The sequence below is a fragment of the Spea bombifrons genome, chromosome 4 (genome assembly GCF_027358695.1).
Source record: "Spea bombifrons isolate aSpeBom1 chromosome 4, aSpeBom1.2.pri, whole genome shotgun sequence".
NCBI classification, from domain to species: Eukaryota; Metazoa; Chordata; class Amphibia; order Anura; family Pelobatidae; genus Spea; species Spea bombifrons.
In genome coordinates this window covers 25,730,012-25,750,925 of record NC_071090.1, presented here as the reverse complement: position 1 = coordinate 25,750,925, position 20,914 = coordinate 25,730,012, and the positions used below count along the sequence as shown (strand labels likewise).

The 20,914-nt window shown below is 41.3% G+C and overlaps 1 protein-coding gene across 4 annotated transcripts in view; it reads left to right on the top strand.

Moving 5' to 3' along the window:
- The first annotated feature begins 3,475 nt into the window (after nt 1–3,475).
- FNIP1 (folliculin interacting protein 1) overlaps nt 3,476–20,914 on the top strand; it is a 65,802-nt gene continuing 48,363 nt past the window's right edge. For 2 of the 4 annotated variants that reach the window (XM_053461936.1, XM_053461935.1), the window contains exon 1: nt 3,476–3,704. In XM_053461936.1, the coding sequence (XP_053317911.1) occupies nt 3,616–3,704 (89 nt within the window). In that variant the 5' untranslated portion in view covers nt 3,476–3,615. The remainder of the gene's footprint in view (nt 3,705–20,914) is intronic. The other 2 variants (XM_053461939.1, XM_053461938.1) reach the window with 1 other exon arrangement.

Below are 20,914 nucleotides of genomic sequence, written 5' to 3'. Positions count from 1 at the left end.
AGAAAAAAAAAGAAAGCCTGAAAAAAAGACTACCCTATAAGAAAAAAGTTTTATTAGTAAATATTAACATGTAAACAATTTTTCCACATTTAATAAAAAGTTTGATTGAGAAAAATGCATTGTTTTTATTTCCTTTTATTTGCCAACCTGACCCGCAATTATGCACATCTGCCTCACAGCTACTCTGCCCCCCAGATAAGCCTTATACCCCCCTATATGCCACTCTGCCCCCAGATATGACTTATTCCCGCTATATACCTCCCTCCGACTTAACGATACATCCCTAGCCTTGTCAAGTGGGGCAGCTGGTGGACATCTGTGCGATTCACGCAGACAACCTACGCTGCTACCATGGACTTTCGCCGGGGCTTCTATGACAGCAGCGGAGGTTGTTTACGCGCATCTTGAAGACGTTCATCGGCTGCCAGAGAGGAGGCTCTAGGTCTCCTGCAGCTCTGCGGGGGATCTGGATCTTAGTCTTGTAGTCAGACCTCTATTTGAGGTCTGATTATAACATGACCTTGAATATAAGACGAGGGATATTTTTCAGAGCATTTGCTCTAAAAATTCCTAGTCTTATACTCGAGCAAATACGGTACATTTAATGTTTATATATTCTGACAATTTATGACATCTGCTTAGAGTTTCAAACTTTGAAGGAGTGAACAAAAAATATTGGTAGCAGTGTATATATATATCAAAACTATTATTGCCTACAAATTAATAGGGACAGTATGCATAACTGTAAGCTTTATACTTATCTACATAGTTGCATAGTTACATAGTAAATAGGGTTGAAAAAAAGACCATCAAGTTCAACCCTTCCACCTAACCTTCCTATTCTTGATCCAAAAGAAGGCAAAAAAAAACCTAATTAAGCTACTTCGAATTCTGCCATCAGGGGAAAATTCCTTCTTGACTCCAAGAGGCAATCGGATTTCTCCTTGGATCAAGAAGCTCTAAACTATTAATGTTATTCTGTTTATAGCCCTGTATGTGATGCCTTTCTAAAAAAATATCCAGACCCCTTTTGAAGGCATCTAGTGTATTTGATAACACCACCTTCCTTGGCAGTGAATTCCATACCTTTATTGTCCCCACTGTAAAGAATCCCTTCCTTTGTCATCTATGAAACCTGCGCCCTTCCAGTCTCAGAGGGTGACCTCTTGTTCTTTGTACATTTCTGTTAATGAACAGGTCACTGAAGAGCTCGTTATAGTGGCCCTGCATATATTTATATAAGGTTATCATATAATCTTAGGAGAACTATTAGCTGATGTATAGATCCGGAGAGAAGAAAATGTTTATTTTTCATGCTCTACCTGCAAAACTTTTATTCAATATATTGCCCTATCCCTACAAGTAAAAAAAAAAAGGGGGGGGGGATCAGGGATGTTGTTGAATAGAAACTGGATCATTGTTCAGCAGTAGCACCTACTTTCTGGTAAAACAGAAAGCACTTCTAGCTAGATGTGTCTATAAGTGAGGAGCAGGTGAATTAAATTATATGTTGCATGCCCACAGGTATGGCAGCCAAGTTAAATACTGTACATACTGATGTACAGTATGACGTACTATCTCATTTGCTAAAAGTGCTTTCTCAAAATCGTAAGAGGCAACCCTTACGAAAAAAACACTGCAGTTTTTCTGAAGTAATACTGCAGTTTTTTGGACATGAAAAAACTGCAATACTGCACTTTTACTGCAGTATTACTGCACATTTACTGCATTTAGTACTTCAGTTTTACTGCAGTTATTTTTGTACGGAAGTACAAATGCAATAAAGCTGCAGTACATTGAAGTACAGCTGTAGGTTTGCAATATAAAAAAAGTGCAGTAAATGTGCAGTAAAACTGCAGTACAGTGAAGTACAAATGCTGTAAAAGTGCAGTAAATGTGCAGTAATACTGCAGTAAAAGTGCAGTATTGCAGTTTTTTCATGTCCAAAAAACTGCAGTATTACTTCAGAAAAACTGCAGTATTTTTTTTGTAAGGGAATAAGATGTGAACAGACGTGCAAAAACAAAAACATCAATGTTTAATAGCCTGTGGACAAAGTACATAGCCCAGCCAATAAGCCCAGTTTCCCCTACACCCCACCAATGAAGAATGCATAGTAAAATTATTATCTTTTCTTTATATAGCACCAACAATTTCATACAATACGTATATTCAAGTGGCATGACAAGACTAGAATTAACAGACTAAGACAAACCGATAACATTAAGTGGAGAGAGCCCTGCTCGCAAGCTTAGAATCTTATGGGAATGGGGTGAGGACAATACTTTTGTATGCATTTGTTGAACCTATAGAAAAAAACAGCAGCACTTCCGTTAAGGAGAAGCTGCAGCATATAACCCACTGTGCAGTTGTACCTTCTTTTTGTCTGCAGGGGACTTCTATGACCTCCTGGAACTCGGCTGAAACCAGATGCCAACGGTCAGGATGCGCGTAGACAGCCTCTGCTGCCGGCACTTCCGTCGGGGCTTCTATGGTGGTGCACCAGCGTGGCATAACCTTCCAGTGCACCACCATAGAAGCCCCAGCGGCAGTGCCGGCAGCTGAGGTTGTCTGCACGCAACGCGCAGATGTCCACCAGCCGGTCCCGCTAGACACCAGGGAGTCTAGGGGTGTATTGGTAAATCGAGGGGGTGGCAGTTCTAGGAGGCATAAAGCTTATTTGGGGGGGCAGGTGGGCATATCTATTAAGGTGCATTATGAAATAGGGGGACCTTAAAATGGCTATTGGTTTTCTGTTTGTATATGACATGTTAAAATGCATGTATTCCATTACATCAGATAAAATACTTTTTTACCATTCCACTAATAGGTATTTTTTTCTTTAAAATAGCACCAAACTTTAAGGGTGCTATAATCCGGTGCGGTCTATATTCGTGCCAACGGTACCTGGATTATTTTGCAGTAAATCTTGACATATCAAGATACCTTATAGTAATAGCGCCAACAGATTCTGTAGCTCAGTGATAAGCTTTGAGAAAGTTTGATAAAGCTCTGTTTTGAGACCAAAATGTTAATATTTTTATGAGTTCTTAGCACATGCATGCAATACACATAAGTATCGCCAAGCATCTGGCTTTTCTGGTTGCAAACTGTTTCAGATAGTATTTACAAGCTATACCATATAACACGGTGTCTTTCGTCACTTTTTCTCCCACGCACAAGGAAAATCCTAAACACAGATTCTGCCGCCTCAGAGTCACGTGCCTCTCGTGGGGGCCCCCTTCTCACCCCCACTCCCTCTCTGCACATGATTCACAGATCGTGCACTCACGCACATACAATACATCAGAAACTAACCTCCCAATCGGGCGGAGTCGGCCTCCTGACCAATCACAACCTGCTTTTATGGTTCCCCTAGTCCAGGAAGTGGCTGGCATATTATGGGAGGGGAGTATACACTTGGCGTAAGATCGGAGGCCCCGCCCGCCGAGCGCCTCCCAGCTGACAGCGGTGGGTTCTTTCGGTTTAGTCATATGACTGTGGCAGTGATGGAGGTAGGCTGTCAGCGTTAGGTGCGCGGTGGGAGCAGGGTGCCAGGCTAGATGCCTTGCACGGGGAGTTAATGTCACCAACTGCTGGCTTTTTTTCTACATCATGCCACCCACGCTTTTCCAGAAGCTCTTCAACAAGCGAAACGGGCAGCTCTCTCTCAGCAGAGACCCAAGGGACGATTATGTCTTCAGGTACTGAAACTCTTTAAGTGTCTTCTTCCTTTGTGTCCTTTTTTTTTTGCAATGCTTTGAAGAAACGAGAAGCGCCATGGCTTTACAGTATCTGATTCAGGGCCAGCAGGAGGTATTATAATTTATGGATTTCTATAGCGCCATCATATTCCGCAGCGATGTATGATGCCCAGTGATTTGCTCAGCTACGCAATGCGACGGGCATCTGCTGGCTGCGAAACTAGTGTTTACAGCTTTGTTTTGGTTTGGTCAGGTGGCTTGTGGCTGCAAACCCATATTTGCACAAGGCAGTCATGTACACACTGTGGACTTTTTAACTGTCAGTTGTGGGCAACTAGTGTTTTGGTGAATTCAGTAAGAAACATTGGGAATCCCAGTTATATAATATGACTCCTTGGATGGCTGAGTATTATCAGGGTTAAAGTTTGCAGAGTTTCATATGTCTTTTAGTAGTTAGCACCTTAATAAAACCATTTAAATGGGTTATTGTGATATTTTGTTAGCATTGATTTATATGAAGGTGGTCTGCTTGGTTTTTTTCCATTTAGATTTTCACTAGAATGTTGCATTTCCTTGCGTCCTGGTCACGGCATGTGTATCTCTCACCATAAAACATGTTGTTGATGGCGTTAGCAGCACCTGCTGCCAGATTGTACGGTTTTGGGCTGGTTGCTTAGACTGCGTGGCAGGCACAACAACAGAAAACTGGCTTGGCTGTCAATAGCATCTTACATTAGATTATGTGAATTTTAGTGATTTATATTTTAGTTTAATGTTTTTTTTCCCCCAGTTAACAAAAAGATGATACAGCAATTCAAAATGCTTAAGCTTTCATCAGCGTCACCATCAGAAATTATGTCACCCTGTATATGCTTAATTCCAGGGCCCCCATACCCTTCCCATGAGCTCTCCATGTCTCAGTGTCAGAGTAAGAAGTTATCGTGGGTGTGTGTGTGTCAGGGTATGGTGCTGGTGTGTCATGAGTGATGGGTATAGCACCCTTTACTCCACCCATCACACCTTTATAAGAACAGGGACAAGTCTAAGGTTAGTGGCATCTGGGTGCAGTGTGTCTTCAAGGCCCCCCTGTAATTAAAATGCATACATACTAACATTAACACCCACTCCTCCTACCATTGTACACTTACATATGCATTCCTTCTCCTGCTCACCCTCCCAGGCACCACTAACCCTTCACTCATGACACACCAGCACCATACCCGGACACACACACACACCCACGATAACTTCTTACTCTGACACTGAGACACACATGCTGACCAAATACTAATGCATATACACTTAAACAATCTAACACCATATCCTAATAGAGACACGCATGCAAACATTAACACCTAACGGTAACACACACACACTCTAACACTACATGCGATATACACACTCATGCTAATGCCAGTCTCATACGGGCACACATCCTAACACCACACTTTTATATCTGCACTATCCAACAACGTAAGCTTACACACACCCGTTGGCATGATGCCGAAGAGGGGCGGTTTGGCAAAGCTGGTGCTTGGGTGCCTCATTTATCTCAACTACCTGTAACATGACTCTACTAGGTGTTTCCCTGCAGCTAAGCAAGAGGGCCTGGCCTCCCTACTCTTGCAGGTGAGAAAGCACCAGTACCATACCCACCTGATGGCTTTGATTATGTTTGGATAGACTATACTCACTGTGGGTAAAGAGAACAAGTTAAAATAAAATTTTAAATGTGATTGACATAACCAGAATTTGCTTTTGAGAATGGCATCCAACCGTGTCCTTATATGGTACATTTCATTGCTTATTCCTTGATCTAGCGTTGTACTTTATATTTGATGCAACAAAGACATAAACCTGTAGAAAATGTACTTCCTGGGTAATGTATGTGGCCCAAGGGAAGATTCCACTGTAGTAAACTCAAACTTTCTTGTTGCTCCTAGATCCGTTTTCAGTGGAACTTATTTTGGAAAGAGATAAAACAGAAATTTTCCATAGTGTAAAAAGTTAAAAACCTTAAATTTATTAAAAATAAAAACACACTCACAAGAGAAGTGCATTTTGTCTTAAATATATTTATTTTATGAGTGTGTTTTTTGTTTTAATAAGTCTGTTTTTTTTTTTACACTATTGATGTGGTCTTTCTGTTTTATTTATTTTGGGAATATGTTCCGTTAAAAAGGGCAACAAGACAATTTGACATAGCTTGATAATATTATATTTAATTCTTCTAGATGCTGGGCAAGTGGAATTAGTTACTAGTGTAAATAAAAGGTTGATAATGAACTTGACCTGGGGAACAGAATGTGGATGGAGCTGTTTACAAAATGTAAGATATTTCTTAGAATTTCCATTTTTGAAGATAAAGCTGGCACTTTATTAGATTTCAATTTTGTATCTATTTACAGTACAATACAATAAAAAAATTTTTTTAAAAGCTCCTACTTACTCCCCCTCCCTGTAATCACTGTGACAACTGGCCCCGCCCCTTCCTTCTCCAGGCCAGAACCACAAGGCTGTGACACTCATCTAACTGTAAGTATATGTATGTATGTATATATATATATATATATTTGGGCTACTGAAAGTTAGGGGAGGTGGGGGTTAATTTAGGGGCAGTTATGGTTAGTGGGGTGTTTAGGGTTAATTTAGGGGCAGTTATGGTTAATTGGGTGTTTAGGGTTAATTTAGGGGCAGTTATGTTAATAGGGTGTTTAGGGTTAATTTAGGAGCAGCTGTGGTTAATGGGGTGTTTGGGGTTAATTTGAGGCAGTTGTGGTTAATGGTGTGTTTAGGGTTAATTTAGGGGATGCTGTGGTTGATGGGGTCTTTAGGGTTAATTTAGGGGATGCTGTGGTTAAGGGTGTGTTAAGGGTTAATTTAGGGGAAGTTATGGTTAATGGGGAGTTTAGGGTTAATTTAGGGGAATCTAAATCCTGGGGGCAGTGAAGTGACATATCTGGGGGTATAAGGCATATACAGTATATAAGGCATATGTGGGGAGGGCAGTGTGGCATGTCTGGGGAGGACGGAGTGGTGTATCAGGGTGTATAAGGCATATCTGGGGGTAGAGTGGCATATCTGGGGGTAGAGAAGTGGCATGTCTGGGAGGCAGGGTGGCATGTCTGGGGAGGATGGAGTGGGGTATCAGGGGATATAAGGCGTATCAGGCACAGTGGCAGATGTGGGAGGCAGCGTGGAGTGGCAGATATGGGAGGCAGCGTGGAGTGGCAGATATGGGAGGCAGCGTGGCATATGTGGGAGGCATTGTGGAGTGGCAGATGTGGGAGGCAGCATGGCGTGGCATATGTGGGGAGGGCAGGGTGGCATGTCTGGGGAGGATGGAGTGGTGTTTCAGGGGGTATAAGGCGTATCAGGCACAGTGGCATGTGGGGGGTAGAGTGGAGTGGCAGATGTGGGAGGCAGCGTGGAGTGGCAGATGTGGGAGGTGGCGTGGCAGATGTGGGAGGCAGCGTGGCGTGGCAGATGTGGGAGGCAGCGTGGAGTGGCATATGTGGGAGGCAGCGTGGAGTGCTGTGGTAGGCAGCGTGGCATATGTGGGGGGGCAGCATGGCATGTCTGGGAGGCAGCGTAGCAAGCCTGGGCTCAAATGTGCATATATTGGGGGGCTGGTTGGGAAATAAAGACAAGAAATGTATTATCAAATTTTTTTTATTCTGCTGTTTGTATTTAACATCATTTGTTTAGTAAATTATTTTAAATAAATGAAAAATTTACATTCATTTTTTTTATCCGATTAATCGAAAAAATAATCGGCCAACTAATCGATTATTAAAATAATCGTTAGTTGCAGCCCTAATTAATTTTATACTTAGTTAGATGAGTGTCACAGCCATGTGGTTCTGAAGAAGGAAGGGGTGGGGCCAGTTGTCACAGTGATTACAGGGAGGGACTGGGAAGTAGGAGCTGCTGCTGTGAGTCACTGAAACGGTTTATATAATGAGGGGTATTTTTCAGAGAGTTTGCTCTGAAAAAACCCTCATTTTATAATCAATAAAAATCGATTCAACTAATCGATAATGAAATTCGTTGGCAACGATTTTCATTATCTATTATTATCGATTTTATCGATTAGTTGTTGCAGCCCTAAATTATACCGTCAGGTCAAACAAGCTCTTGAACACAAGATTTCAACCTCATGTGCCAAATCCTTCTCCTTCGATAGTAAGCGCTACAAGTAATGGGATCCCATAATGTTCCCATAACAGTTCATTTAGGCTTGTTGAATATTGCATAGGCAAAGTGAGAGGCTAACTGTAGCCACCTGTTTCTGGTCCATTTTGGATGTGTTGCAATACCGCTCTATGTGATTTTATCCATTTGTAGATATCTCCATTCAAATACAGTCGGGTGTGTGATCCCTAATCACACCAGGCGTTGATGATTTGAGTCCGTCTTTGTCTGACTCATCAGAATGTAAGTTTTTTTTATACATTTTTTTAAATATTTTTGCTATATTTTATCATACAAGAGTGCACTATTATTTTTTTTTTCTTCATGTCATTTATCCTATATAACCCATTGGGGTGAGGGTGAGTTACATTTATATTTACTTCTGTCACTCCGCTCACTGTTGGTGGGTTGCACCACCAATACCTGTCTTTTATATATATTTGTGTGTATATTTATAAATTATATCACATCACTGTGTAGTGGCAATCACAGTAAATTTAACAAATGGTTTTAGTTGCATTATTACTAAGGTTTGTATAAAATGTGATTCTAGTTTGAAAAGGGATCATATCACTGGAGTTAACATATTTAGGTTTTTCTGCTAATTGGACCATTCTGTTGGTTGCTGTGGTGATCAATGTTGTATTGTCTTGTGCAGCTTTACCAGGGGAGGTTGGACGGCCACTGATTGTGGATGGTTAGACCAGAATCACTTTTTATACATAATCTTTGTTGTGACTCTTCACTAAATATTGAATTGTAGATGAGTTAAGGAGAGATGAAACATCTCATTTCACAATGTTAAGTATGCATCATTAAAGGTCAAACCTGGTGAGTTGTATCCTCAAGGATAAGTGGGTTTTAATAATGTATAGCTAGCATGTGACGTGTAACTAGTGAATAAACCACTTTGTAGAGGCAGCTGTGCTAAACTCTATTTTTTACACCAGTGCAGTTGTAACTTAAACTGAGTTTTATAATTTTATAAATTAAAATTGGAATACATGTTTAGTAACACACACACGTGATTGTATCTGACAAAGCACAGAGATTAGTGGAACATTTTACAGTGTAGAATTACTGGTTGAGTTCCAAGGGGATTAATGCTGGGCTATTATTGTTAAGCAGATTCAAAAAAATGACATTGAAGTACGTGTTTAGGCAAGGGCTTATGTCAACTGATCAAGTCAGCTGATGTAATAGAGTACGAGGTAAAGGGATTTTAGGGTCTGACAAGCTTGTTCATCCATATTGATAAGTCACGGTTTGGCATTGATACAAAACATTTTTTCCTCAGGTCCATACAGTTTTGTTTGTTTCTGTCAGGTTGTTGTGTTTAAATAACTAATGTGGCTATTATTAAACATGGGGTGCGATATATGCCCTTGCTTGCAACCTAGAAATTTGGCATCTGACTTGGATTCTTTTTCGTTAACACCACTTTGAAATCTTAAACCTTCTACTTTTAATGAGTAGACCATGCACAATTATCTATACAAATTGTGCCTGCATAATTCAGTTTCAGATATTGTGCATGCAACTTTTTTATTTAAACATCTACTGTTGATCAACAGATTTAAAGCTGTATGTCAGCTATACGTGCAGTGTATTGGGGTGTTAGAATGTGATTTCACAAAATGGTGTTTAAACACCCACAGTTTAGTGTTTAGAGCTTTGTTTCTCAGATGTTTCATATTGTATGACAAAGACGTAGGTTACTCATATGAGGCAACAAGAAGATGTATCATTTTAGTCAAGTTGGTTTTATTTTGGCTTTTATTGAGCCAATGTAGAAAAATAAATAACGTTGTATAAGCTTTCAGGACCTCAAATGATTCTTTCTTGGTAGGAATCTGAGACCTAAAAGCTCACACTAATGAACAAAATACAATCTGTTTTAACCTCTCAAATTATTGTTTTGTTATTGTCCATATTAAATAAATCATTCTAACATTCACATTGGGTTGGAAAAAGTATGTGAAGCACTAGGCTGATCACTTCAACAAAAGCTAATTGGCGTCGGGACTTAGCAAACCTGGAGTCTATCAATGAAACAGGATTTTTTGAGTTTGCTATTTTCAAGAAGGATCTGCTGATCTGAACCATGCCTCACAAGAAGAAATCTCAGAAGACCTACGATCAAGCATTGTTCATTTGCATAAAGATAGAAAGGGTTACAAAGAGTTTAAGAGTCAAAGAGTTTACATATTCATCAGTCCACAGTCAGACCAATTGTTTATAAATGCACATTATTTAGAATTGTGGCTACTCTGCCTAGAAAGGGGAGAGCCAAGATAACTCCAAGGGCACAAAGCTGAATGATACGTTAAAAAAGAATCCTAGAGTAACAGCTAAAGGCTTCAAGGAATTATTGGAACTGATTAAAATCTCTGGTTATGAAAACATCACCCCAACGTACGGTGGAGAGGGCATCATGATTTGGGGCTGCTTTGCATAATCGAGGGGACAATGAATTCCCATGTTTATCAAGGGATCATACAGCATAATGTCAAGATGGCTGTCCATCAGCTGAAGCTCAGTAGAAGTTGGGTGACGCAGAAGGATAATGACCCTAAACATTACAATAAATGTACAGAGCCCACACCTTAACCCATTAGCAATGCTATGTAGGGCTGCAACAACTAATCGATAATGAAAATCGTTGCCAACGAATTTCATTATTGATTAATTGAATCGATTTTTTATCGATTATAAAATAAGGTTTTTTTCAGAGCAAATGCTCTGAAAAATACCCCTCGTTTTATAATCCATTTAGTCTGACTCACAGCAGCAGCTCCTACTTACAGTTCCTCCCAGTAGTCACTGCCGATTGGCCCACCCACTTCCTTCTTCCAGTCCCTCCCTGCAGTCACTGCGATTGGCTGCAAGGAGGGACAGAGAGAAAGGGACGGAGCCAATCGGCAGTGGATGCAGGGAGAAAGAAAGGGGCGGGCCAAAGTGCTGATTGGCCCCGCCCATTTCCTATACTGTCTACATGGCTCAAGAAGTCATCTAACTGGTGAGTATAAAATTTATATTTGGACTGCTGAAAGTTAGGGGCAGTTATGGTTAATGGGGTGTTTTAGGGTTAATTTAGGGGCAGTTATAGTTAGTGGGGTGTTTAGGGTTAATTGTGGTTTAGGGTTAATTTAGGGGCAGTTGTGGTTGATGGGGTGTTTAGGGTTAATTTAGGGTCGGTTATAGTTAATGGGGTGTTTAGGGTTTATTTAGGGGCAGTTGTGGTTAATGGGGTCTTCTCTTCAGGGTTAATTTAATGCTGAGGGCTGAGGGTTAATTTAATTAATTTAATGATGTTAACTTAAGGTGCAGTTAGAGGGAAAGGGGGGGCAAACTGAGGGGAATCTAAATCCTGGGGCAGTGAAGATTAACCCTATATTTATAAAAGTATTTTGTCTGTGAACGAGTCTGCAAATCTATGAGGGCACTATGGCATATCAGGGGGTATACGGCATACCTGGGGAGGACGGAGTGACATATCAGGGGGGTATACGGCATACCTGGGGAGGACGGAGTGACATATCTGGGGGTATAAGGCATATTGGGTATATATAGCATATAGGGTATATAAGGCATATGTGGGGAGGGCAGTGTGGCATGTCTGAGGGTATGTGGCATATGTGGGAGGTAGTGTGGCAAGCCTGGGCTCAAATGTGCATAACTGGGGGGGGGGGCAGGTTGGGAAATAAAAACAAGAAATGCGTTTTTATCAGTTTTTTTTATTCTGCGGTTTGTGTTTTACATCCTCTGTTACTTTATTAAATTATTTTAAATAAATGAAAAATTTAATTTTTTTTATCCGATTAATCGATTAATTAAATAATTAATTATCGGCCTACTAATCGATTATGAAAATAATCGTTAGTTGCAGCCCTAATGCTATGTAATTACCTCAAATTCCTCCTGAACATTGTGCAGGTCTGATTGGCAGCTACCAAGGGTCAAACAAGAGGTTCGACCATTTATTAAATCCAACCGGTTCACTTCGTTTTTCCACCAGCACTGTGAATGTTTAATGGATGTGTTCAATAAAGACATCTAAGATTATCATCGTTTTGTATGTTTTATTAGCTTAAGCACATTGTGTTTGTCTAGAGTTGGATGTAGATTAGATCACCTTTAAAACACAATTTAGAAAACCAGGTAATTTTTCAAAGGGTTCATTTATTTATTCTTGCCGCTGTATGTGGCTTTACATCTTTTTCCTCTTTGGCCCAACAAAAGGTACTAACTCGACTACAGAATACATCTTCTCTTAGGCTGAAACCGCTCTATGTATTTTACTTGTGCAGGCCAAAATGATACGTGTGCATACATAGAACGTTTTTTATGGGCTGGATGCATTGCAGAAAGATGTATAATAAGAACACTTAAGGTCTAGGGTTATAGCCATGCCTGGGAATTTTCTGGATCCAGCTACTGAGCTACCTTGCCAGTAGAAGGCCCTGCTGACACTATTGTTGGAGGGGAAGTAGGCAGGAAGTGGGGTGTGCCACTAAACCTGGAGAGTTCTAAGGTTTGGTTATAACCACAGCAGAATATATGCTGTCCAAACATGAATTCTTAATGATCATATATCCAAAACACAGGTCATCCCAATGCTAAATAAAAATATGATTTGTTAACAAATATTGGATGGATAAACTGCTGGTTTACAGTGTGTGTGTTTATAAACAAGAATAGTTCCACTAGTGTGAACTTTGTGTTCCCGTCAGATACCAGATCTCTGCTGTACACATTAACAAACAGTGGTAAGCCTGGAATTATGTACATACGCTTACCGGTAAATATGGTTACATTCTGTTCTCACTTAAATTGGCTCTCTATTGAGTGTTGTCATATCTTGGCATAATTAAATTCTATTATTTTCTGACATTTCTGTGAATAAAATAATGTACGTGCACTCTAGATTTATTTTACAAATTACAGTTTATAAACTACTGTTAACACACTGAGGGGCCTATTAGTGAATTATTATTATTAGAATTCTCTATAACGGGGCCTTCAATTTGGATACATGGGTGGCTCTCACGTAGCTTTGTTTAACATGGCGTAAGGATCCCCTAAAGTACAGAGGCCATTAAATAGGCCGGTATAACTTATCTAGAGGGATGCTTGGTGTGATGTAATTCTGAAACCTTCCATTCATCACACTTTCTGTAGTGAAAGAGTCATATTTGTAGTCTTGAACATGAAGAAATGAGTAGTGAAGGTTCAATGACTAACAAAACTTTGTAACCACATGAGGCATGCCCCGTTTTGTTCTCTATTTCAGCATTGCATTTGAATGAAGCAAGATTGAGAGCTGTGGGATACTTTAGAAAAGATAGCAAATGGGTACATGTCGTACCCTTGGTACTTGGGATTTCTTCCACAAATAAGATCCTACTGATTTATGTTCAACAGCATCCCCTGAATAGAATGCATACACATTTTTTGTTCCTTATTGTATTTATTTGCTGAGATCTGTGTGGAACTAGGTGGTATTCCTTATGCTGTCATTATTTTTATATTTTAATACTATTTAAAAAAAAATAAAAAAAAAATCAATACTTTGTTTCTTTCAATTTGTTCCCCCAGGTTTCAGATGGGGCTAGATAGAACCACTGGGAACCTTCTTCTTCTTCCCAGGTCTGACAACACCGGCAAAGGAAGCCAGAACTTGCATTCGGGCATTCTCCGGTGTTCCGATGTTATAGGTGCTCAAGAGAAGCACTGTGAAATCAGATCTGTCAGATATGCTACCTCCTGCTGACAGGGGAGACTACAGGCTGTCTAATGCCTAATCTCCCATGTACCTGTGGAGGAATGCCACCTCTGGTGTAAAAATGTAAAACTTTGATTTGTCTGTAAACAGGAAGTTTGTCCAGTCTTCCACACAGTGAGATTTCTGTGTTGTATGGCCCAAGTTAAACGATTAGAATTTGTTTTTTCTTTCTTCAACACAGAAAGACAAAGCGGCACTTTGTCAGTCGTCGTTTAACTGTACTTTTTCCTACTAGGTAAGACACTTCTGGGGTTAACTGTGGAAGCAGATACCATTCTATTCCATCATCCAGTCTCCTTCCAATGCCAAATTTTAGTGAATATTCTACATCACATTCCTTTTTCGTAACTGTGAAAAGTATCAACTATGGTTATATTGTGATAGCCGTTTCCTGCTTTTTTTTATGCAAGATAAAACTAAACTTTTTTTTATTTTTTATAAAATGACTTATTTTTGAAAATCCCCAATGTTTCCTACTATCATGGGAAGTTCTGCTTTTGGAACAGTTTCTATGATGTTTTTGTGGCAGCTTTTAGAGCAGCATTACTTGTACCTCCTAAAGCTTTCTCATTATTGTAAATTTTCAGCTATACAGGGTTGATAATCCACGAATGGAGATAAACACATTGCTATAGAGAGATGCAGTTTTGGACCACTATAGAATGGCAGGCCCTTAACTTGAGGTAGTGGTATTCTAGTTGCCATTTAGTAGGAAGTATAAAAGGCAAATACACAGGTTAAATGTTCAGTTTTGGCTACTGGTGGATCGTGATAGTGAAGCTCGTAAAACTTAGTTACCTAGACTTCTTTATCTCCCAATTTATTGCCTTGTGCAGTCATGTTTGCATTGGGCAGTTGCAGCCATTATTTGTTACAGTGGTTCTGTGGAGTCTGTTATGCCAATATTTGGGGGGCAGGTGTATGATCTAAGGGACAGAGCTATCATATGAAGGGAGATGATCACACTTGTTCATTTGTGATTAAAGTAGAAACTTAATTTGCTTAAAATGCTTGTTAAACAATTTAAGACCATCTCAAATGTAGCTTGTAAAGGGGGGGGGTCACAACGGTTAGTTGTGAATTTGTTTTTTTTATGAAACTTCCCTGTTCTGCTGCTGGGAAGACAGAATCGTTGTTTCGTGTTTCCTTCGTGTGTAGATCTTTGTGTCCTAATTTACTCACACACAATTGGTGTCTCATGACTGAATGAATCAACATCCAAGTTAGCAGGTCACATGTCAGGCAGAATAGGAAGCTGTTCACAGCCTAATGACAAATTCCTGGGATAATAGCCGTGAGTGTATTTCGCCCATGTTGTATGTCCCTTACGTATATATAAGGCATCGTAGTAAGTAGAGCTGAAACAACGAATCGATAAAATCGATAATAATCGATAACGGAAATCATCGATAACGATTTCCGTTATCGATTAATCGAGTGATCAATTCGTTGTTGGAGCACTCGGCTCCTTTTACTTACCTCCGCGAGCGTTCCCCGCTTCTGCTACACGCTCTGCAGTCTCCGCCTTCTTTTAGCTACGTGACGGATGTGACGCGTTCCGGAGGTAAGTATTCTTCATGTCTATGTGCACGGATCGCACAGAGCCACTCGCACAGAGCGAATCGCTCTGTGCGAATGGAGCCACTCGCACAGAGCGGTTCGCTCTGTGCGAGTGGCTCCACTCGCACAGAGCGGTTCGCTCTGTGCGAGTGGCTCCATTCGCACAGAGCGGTTCGCTCTGTGCGAGTGGCTCCACTCGCACAGAGCGGTTCGCTCTGTGCGAGTGGCTCCATTCGCACAGAGCGGTTCGCTCTGTGCGAGTGGCTCCATTCGCACAGAGCGGTTCGCTCTGTGCGAGTGGCTCCATTCGCACAGAGCGGTTCGCTCTGTGCGAGTGGCTCCATTCGCACAGAGCGGTTCGCTCTGTGCGAGTGGCTCCATTCGCACAGAGCGGTTCGTGAGTGTGGGTGCAGGGCAGAGTGGGGGTGGGGGTGCAGGGCAGAGTGGGGGTGGGGGTGCAGGGCAGAGTGGGGGTGGGGGTGCAGGGCAGAGTGGGGGTGGGGGGTGCAGGGCAGGAGACTGGGTGCAGGGCAGAGTGGGGGTGGGGATGCAGGGTGTGAGTGTGGGTGCAGAGCAGAGTGGGAGACTGGGTGCAGGGCAGAGTGGGGGTGGGGATGCAGGGCAGGGTGTGAGTGTGGGTGCAGGGCAGAGTGGGTGCAGGGCAGAGTGTGAGTGTGGGGGCAGGGCAGAATGTGGGGGCAGGGCTGGGTGCAGGGCAGAGTTAGAGACTGGGTGCAGGGGCACAGTGCAAAGTGCTGGGTGCAAAGTGCCAGTGCTGGGTGCAAAGTGCCAGGGCTGGGTGCAAAGTGCTGGGTGCAAAGTGCCAGGGCTGGGTGCAAAGTGCAAAGTGCTGGTGCAAAGTGCTGAATGCTGGGTGCAAAGTGCTGGATGCAAAGTGCCAGGGCTGGGGCAAAGTGCTGGGTGCAAAGTGCTGGGTGCAAAGTGCTGGGTGCAAAGTGCCAGGGCTGGGTGCAAAGTGCTGGGTGCAAAGTGCTGGGTGCAAAGTGCAAAGTGCTGGGGCAAAGTTTCTTGAACAGTAATAGTCCACCTCTTTTCAGAATGTTTGGGGTTATTTTGTTTCATAAATATTGTGTTTGGGTTCTTGTACTTTGAAAATATTGTTTTTTATTACATCATAACAAAATAAGAATGTTAATGTAAATTTTAAGTTGTTTTTTAACATCCAGTTCATTAAATTCTTTTAAATAAACGAAAAATTTGCATATTGTTTTTTTTTATCCGATTAATCGATTAATCGAAAAAATAATCGGCCGATTAATCGATTATTAAAATAATCGTTAGTTGCAGCCCTAGTAGTAAGCTTTTAATGCAAAGCTGTGGTAAACTAAAATGATCGTCACAGTGATTAATAAACCTGGTATTAACAATAATGACTAAGTTCCATGTGAGCATATTACTTAATTTTTATTTGATCGACACACAGATGTAGGTTGCATAGTCAAGGCCTGTCCAAATTGTCTCCACCCAGTCTGAGTACTTAATTATTACCGTATTTGCTCGATTTATAAGACGACCCTTCAAAATCTGAATATTAATTTAGGGAAAAAAAGAAAAAGCCTGAATATAAGATGACCCTATAGGAAAAAAGTTTTACTAGTAAATATTCACGTAAAGTATGCCACTGCCTCCAGAAATGTCTTATACCCTTTTATATGCCACTCTGGCATAAAGGGGATTAAAAGACATATCATGGGAGTTCTGTAGTGAGGATTGCAGCCACAGAGGGGGCAGCTTGGGGTACTGCCCTGGATCAAGCTTAGGACATCACCAGAAGTCTGATTGATTGGGCTTACTTTTTATTCTCCTTACAGTGTGTATGTGATATACATCATACAGAGCTAGTTCAGCCCTTCTTATATTAGATGGGCACTGACAGTGAAGTCAAGGGAGATGAATTTACAATCTCCTGCAAACCTCCGAAGCTATGGAGCCCAGATTTTAAGGAAAACGTGACCACAAATTATGACCATAAGTCAGTATTTTTTATGACTTTAGTTATGATTAGTCACACACAATTTCTGGTAGCCATGCCTGTATTGTAGTTAAATTAATTAGTCACCATAGCTTTTTAGATCGTTAAAAGCATGTTTTTAAAAGTCCTATAGCTTGTGTGTTTTGGGTTATTTTTTTTTCTTTCATGGCCAGGGCTTTGTTTCTTAGAACAGTGTGAAAAATGTCTTCCCCAAAAGAGAGATACATGCTGACCATTTCTCCAAGACTTTTTTTTTCTGGTTCTCAGGATCTGGATGATTGCGTCTCCCCTTTTAATTTAGTTACTCCAGATCATTTCTTCATTGTTGTTTAGAGTTCAGGGTGGAGTGAGAAGAACTACTACTATCTTCCTTAGCTGGTGAACTTTTAAAGTAAATATTTCCAAAACAATTACACTAATTTGACAAAACATACAAGTTGCGAGAATCTTCAGTAAATGTATTTATATATGCTTAACACATACACATTTTGTTGAGTATAAAACCATGTACTTGCTTAATATTGTAAACTGCAGTATCTTACCCCCCCCCCAAGAAAATATTTGCTTTTGATATTTTTCTTGTGATTCAACTTGTCTTTTAAAGGCACATGCTACTACATGGACGTGTTTAATTATAGCGGTGCCATCATTGCCCTGCCTGAAAAGTACAAGAAATGAGTACATGTGTGAAAGGTCACTGAGGGCCCTGCAGCTATAGACTCGTCTAAATGCTTGCCTCAGTGTGCCAGGAAAAATGTCCCATTGTCTCACGGTACCAGCTAGTATTATGTATGTTTGTTTGCTACCCAGTGGCTCATTTCAAATAAATCACAAGTGCAAAATAGTGTTAAGGCAAGTTTCAGATTATCAAGGATTGTCTCGAATTTTCTATTGGTAAAATGGCCGAAGGACAAAGGCTTTTTCAGCATTGTTCAACATTAATTTTCTCTTTTTCATTTATTTTACCTTATTTTAATATTTTTTTTATATCTTTTGACAGTTTTCATGTACAGCCCATCATTGTTTTACAGTCCACCTTTTTACAGCTCATGAAAATGAGAAATAAAAACCCATTAACAATTTCCCTTGCTGGGAATTCCCACAGGAGAGTCCCGGCAAGGGAGATTGTTGAAGCACATCGTGCAGACTTGCCGGCAGCGGAGGTCGTTTACGCTGCATCACCACAGCCGGTGAACGTCTACACGATGCGCTTTAACAATCTCCTTTGCTGGCACTTCCCGCGGCGGTAGTGCTGGCACCGGAAGTTGTCTATGCGTATTGCGTAGATGTCCCCGGCCGGCCGTGCAAGGCACCCGGGAGTCTGCTTTGGTAAATTGGGGGGCAGAGTGGCAGCATATCCCGGGGGGGGAACGGACAGAGTGGCAGTATATATTGGGGGGGAGGGCAGTATATATTGGGGGGAGGGCAGAGTGGCAGTATATATCGGGGGAGGGCAGAGTGGCAGTTATATATCGGGGGAGGGCAGAGTGGCAGTATATATCAGGGGGGGAGGCAGTGTGGCAGTATATATATTGGGGGATGAGGGCAGAGTGGCAGCATATCCATTCTGTTTTTTTTACTAAGAAATTTTTTTTCTTTAGAAAAGCACCTAACTTTTAGGGTGCGGCCTTTATTCGGGTGCGGCCTAAAAGCGAGCCAATATGGTACCTCATATGCCTAGGATTTGTGTTCAGCAACATCTGAAGAAAGCCCATCTTGTCCTGAAAAAAACATTTAACTTGTGTGGGTACACTGAATGGGTGAGGAGAGAATTACAGCCTCAGTCCCAAAGGGTACAAAAAGAAAAAGTAAGCCCGGTCCTTAAGGGGTTAATAAAATATGCAGATTTAAATAGAGTAAATAACACAAAACCTTTACTTTTCCTCTCACTGTTTTCTGGGCCTTGAAAGTTTTGTCCAGGACAAAGAACCAGGACAGGCTCAGCCACACCGGCACCCAAACACACACACCAGGACAGGCTCTGCCACACCGACACCCAAACACACACACACACACACCAGGACAGGCTCTGACACACCGACACCCAAACACACACATACACACCAGGGCAGGCTCTGCCACGCTGACACCCACCTCTGGACGGGCTAAGTTACAACAAATAAAAATGTATTTGCCACACCGCTTTGTCATTAACCCCCCTTTTGTGTTTTGCCCGCTTGTGAATTTCTCCCAGCCAGCCCCTCCCTTTACTATTGATTTATCATGTAATGGCCCCAGCTGCCCCCCCTTGTGTATTGGTGACCCCACAGCCTTGTGTATTGTCCCCAGCCAGCCCTCCTTTTAGTATTGATTTGTGTGATGCCCCCATTGTGTATTTATACCACCAAACAGCCCCCCTTTAGTATATATGTAAATGATGCCAGCCCCCCTTGTGTATTAATGCCCCCACAACCTTGTGTCCCTTGCCTTCCACCATTGTGTATGTATGCCCCCAGTCAGCAGCCCCTTTAGTCTTGATTTATATAAGGCCCCAGCCTTCTCTCCTTGGTGTATTAATGCACCATTGCCCTGAGTACTCATGCCCCCCAGCCAGCCCCTATTTTTTTTTTTAGTACCATAATAATTACTTTTTTTCTGACTTTCCCGCCTGCTCTGTGATCTCCTCCACGGGACTGACTGCCACACAAGGAACTCTATTGACTCTGTGAGCCCACCCCCTCCAGCATCGTGCCACGTCTTCAAGGGGGCGGGACGAAGGGCCTCAGCGAAGCATAAGGGGCATGGCACGCACAAGAACTTTGAATGGCAATTGGAGGTGGGCGTGCAGCTGCATTAAATTGCGCAATTTCTGTGCTCCACTGGCACAGTAGAGTTAGGCGGGACAGAGTCTCAAAATCGGGACTGTCCCGCCTAAATCGGGACAGTTGGGGGGCCTGGTATAGGAATGCCTCAAATGCATAGTTTTAAAAATGTGGGACGTTGCTGAGCAAAGCTAAAAAAAAATGCTTTCATTTATTTCCTTTCTTTTTTTTTGTCGTGGTATGTGCTTGACAGCATTATTCCCTACTAGGAAAACAACAAACAAGAAAAACTGATGTGTGCCGGTTTCTGTAGTCTTTGCCTGCAATGTGAAATCAAAACGCTAAGCAATGTGAAAGCAAAACGCTAAGATTTTGGTGCATCTCACGTTTAAATGCGTTTAGAAGTACATTTCTTGGGAATAAACTATACAAACTATATATTGTTTTTTTCAGCACACCCAGCTGATTCCCAATATCCCATTTTCATATGTGTATGTCCCATTAGTTTTGCAAAATAAAGCCAAAAATGTGAAAAAAGTGTAATTTTTCACTTCCGACTCAATAAAAACTAGTTTGTAATTTTATTTTTCTAAACTCTAATATCAAAAGCTGTGTTGCTAAATATTTGTAGTGGGTAACCGGTCTAAAATAAACAGAAATTGACAACAGTAGACTGCGTTTTTCTAATATTTTATTGCTAAAAGTTAAATTTATTAGACTATCACAAAAGACATCTTTAAATTTAATGCATGGCTGCCGTCAATTAAACAGCTCTAGCTGCCTGGGATGTTAAAATATGCCAACAAAACTATATATTTTTAGAAACTACACCCCCAGCTGCAGCAAATGAGGTCTTATTTGTATTTGTATCAGAAATCTGATGTGCACAACAAATAAGTGACTTTCACACTTCTAA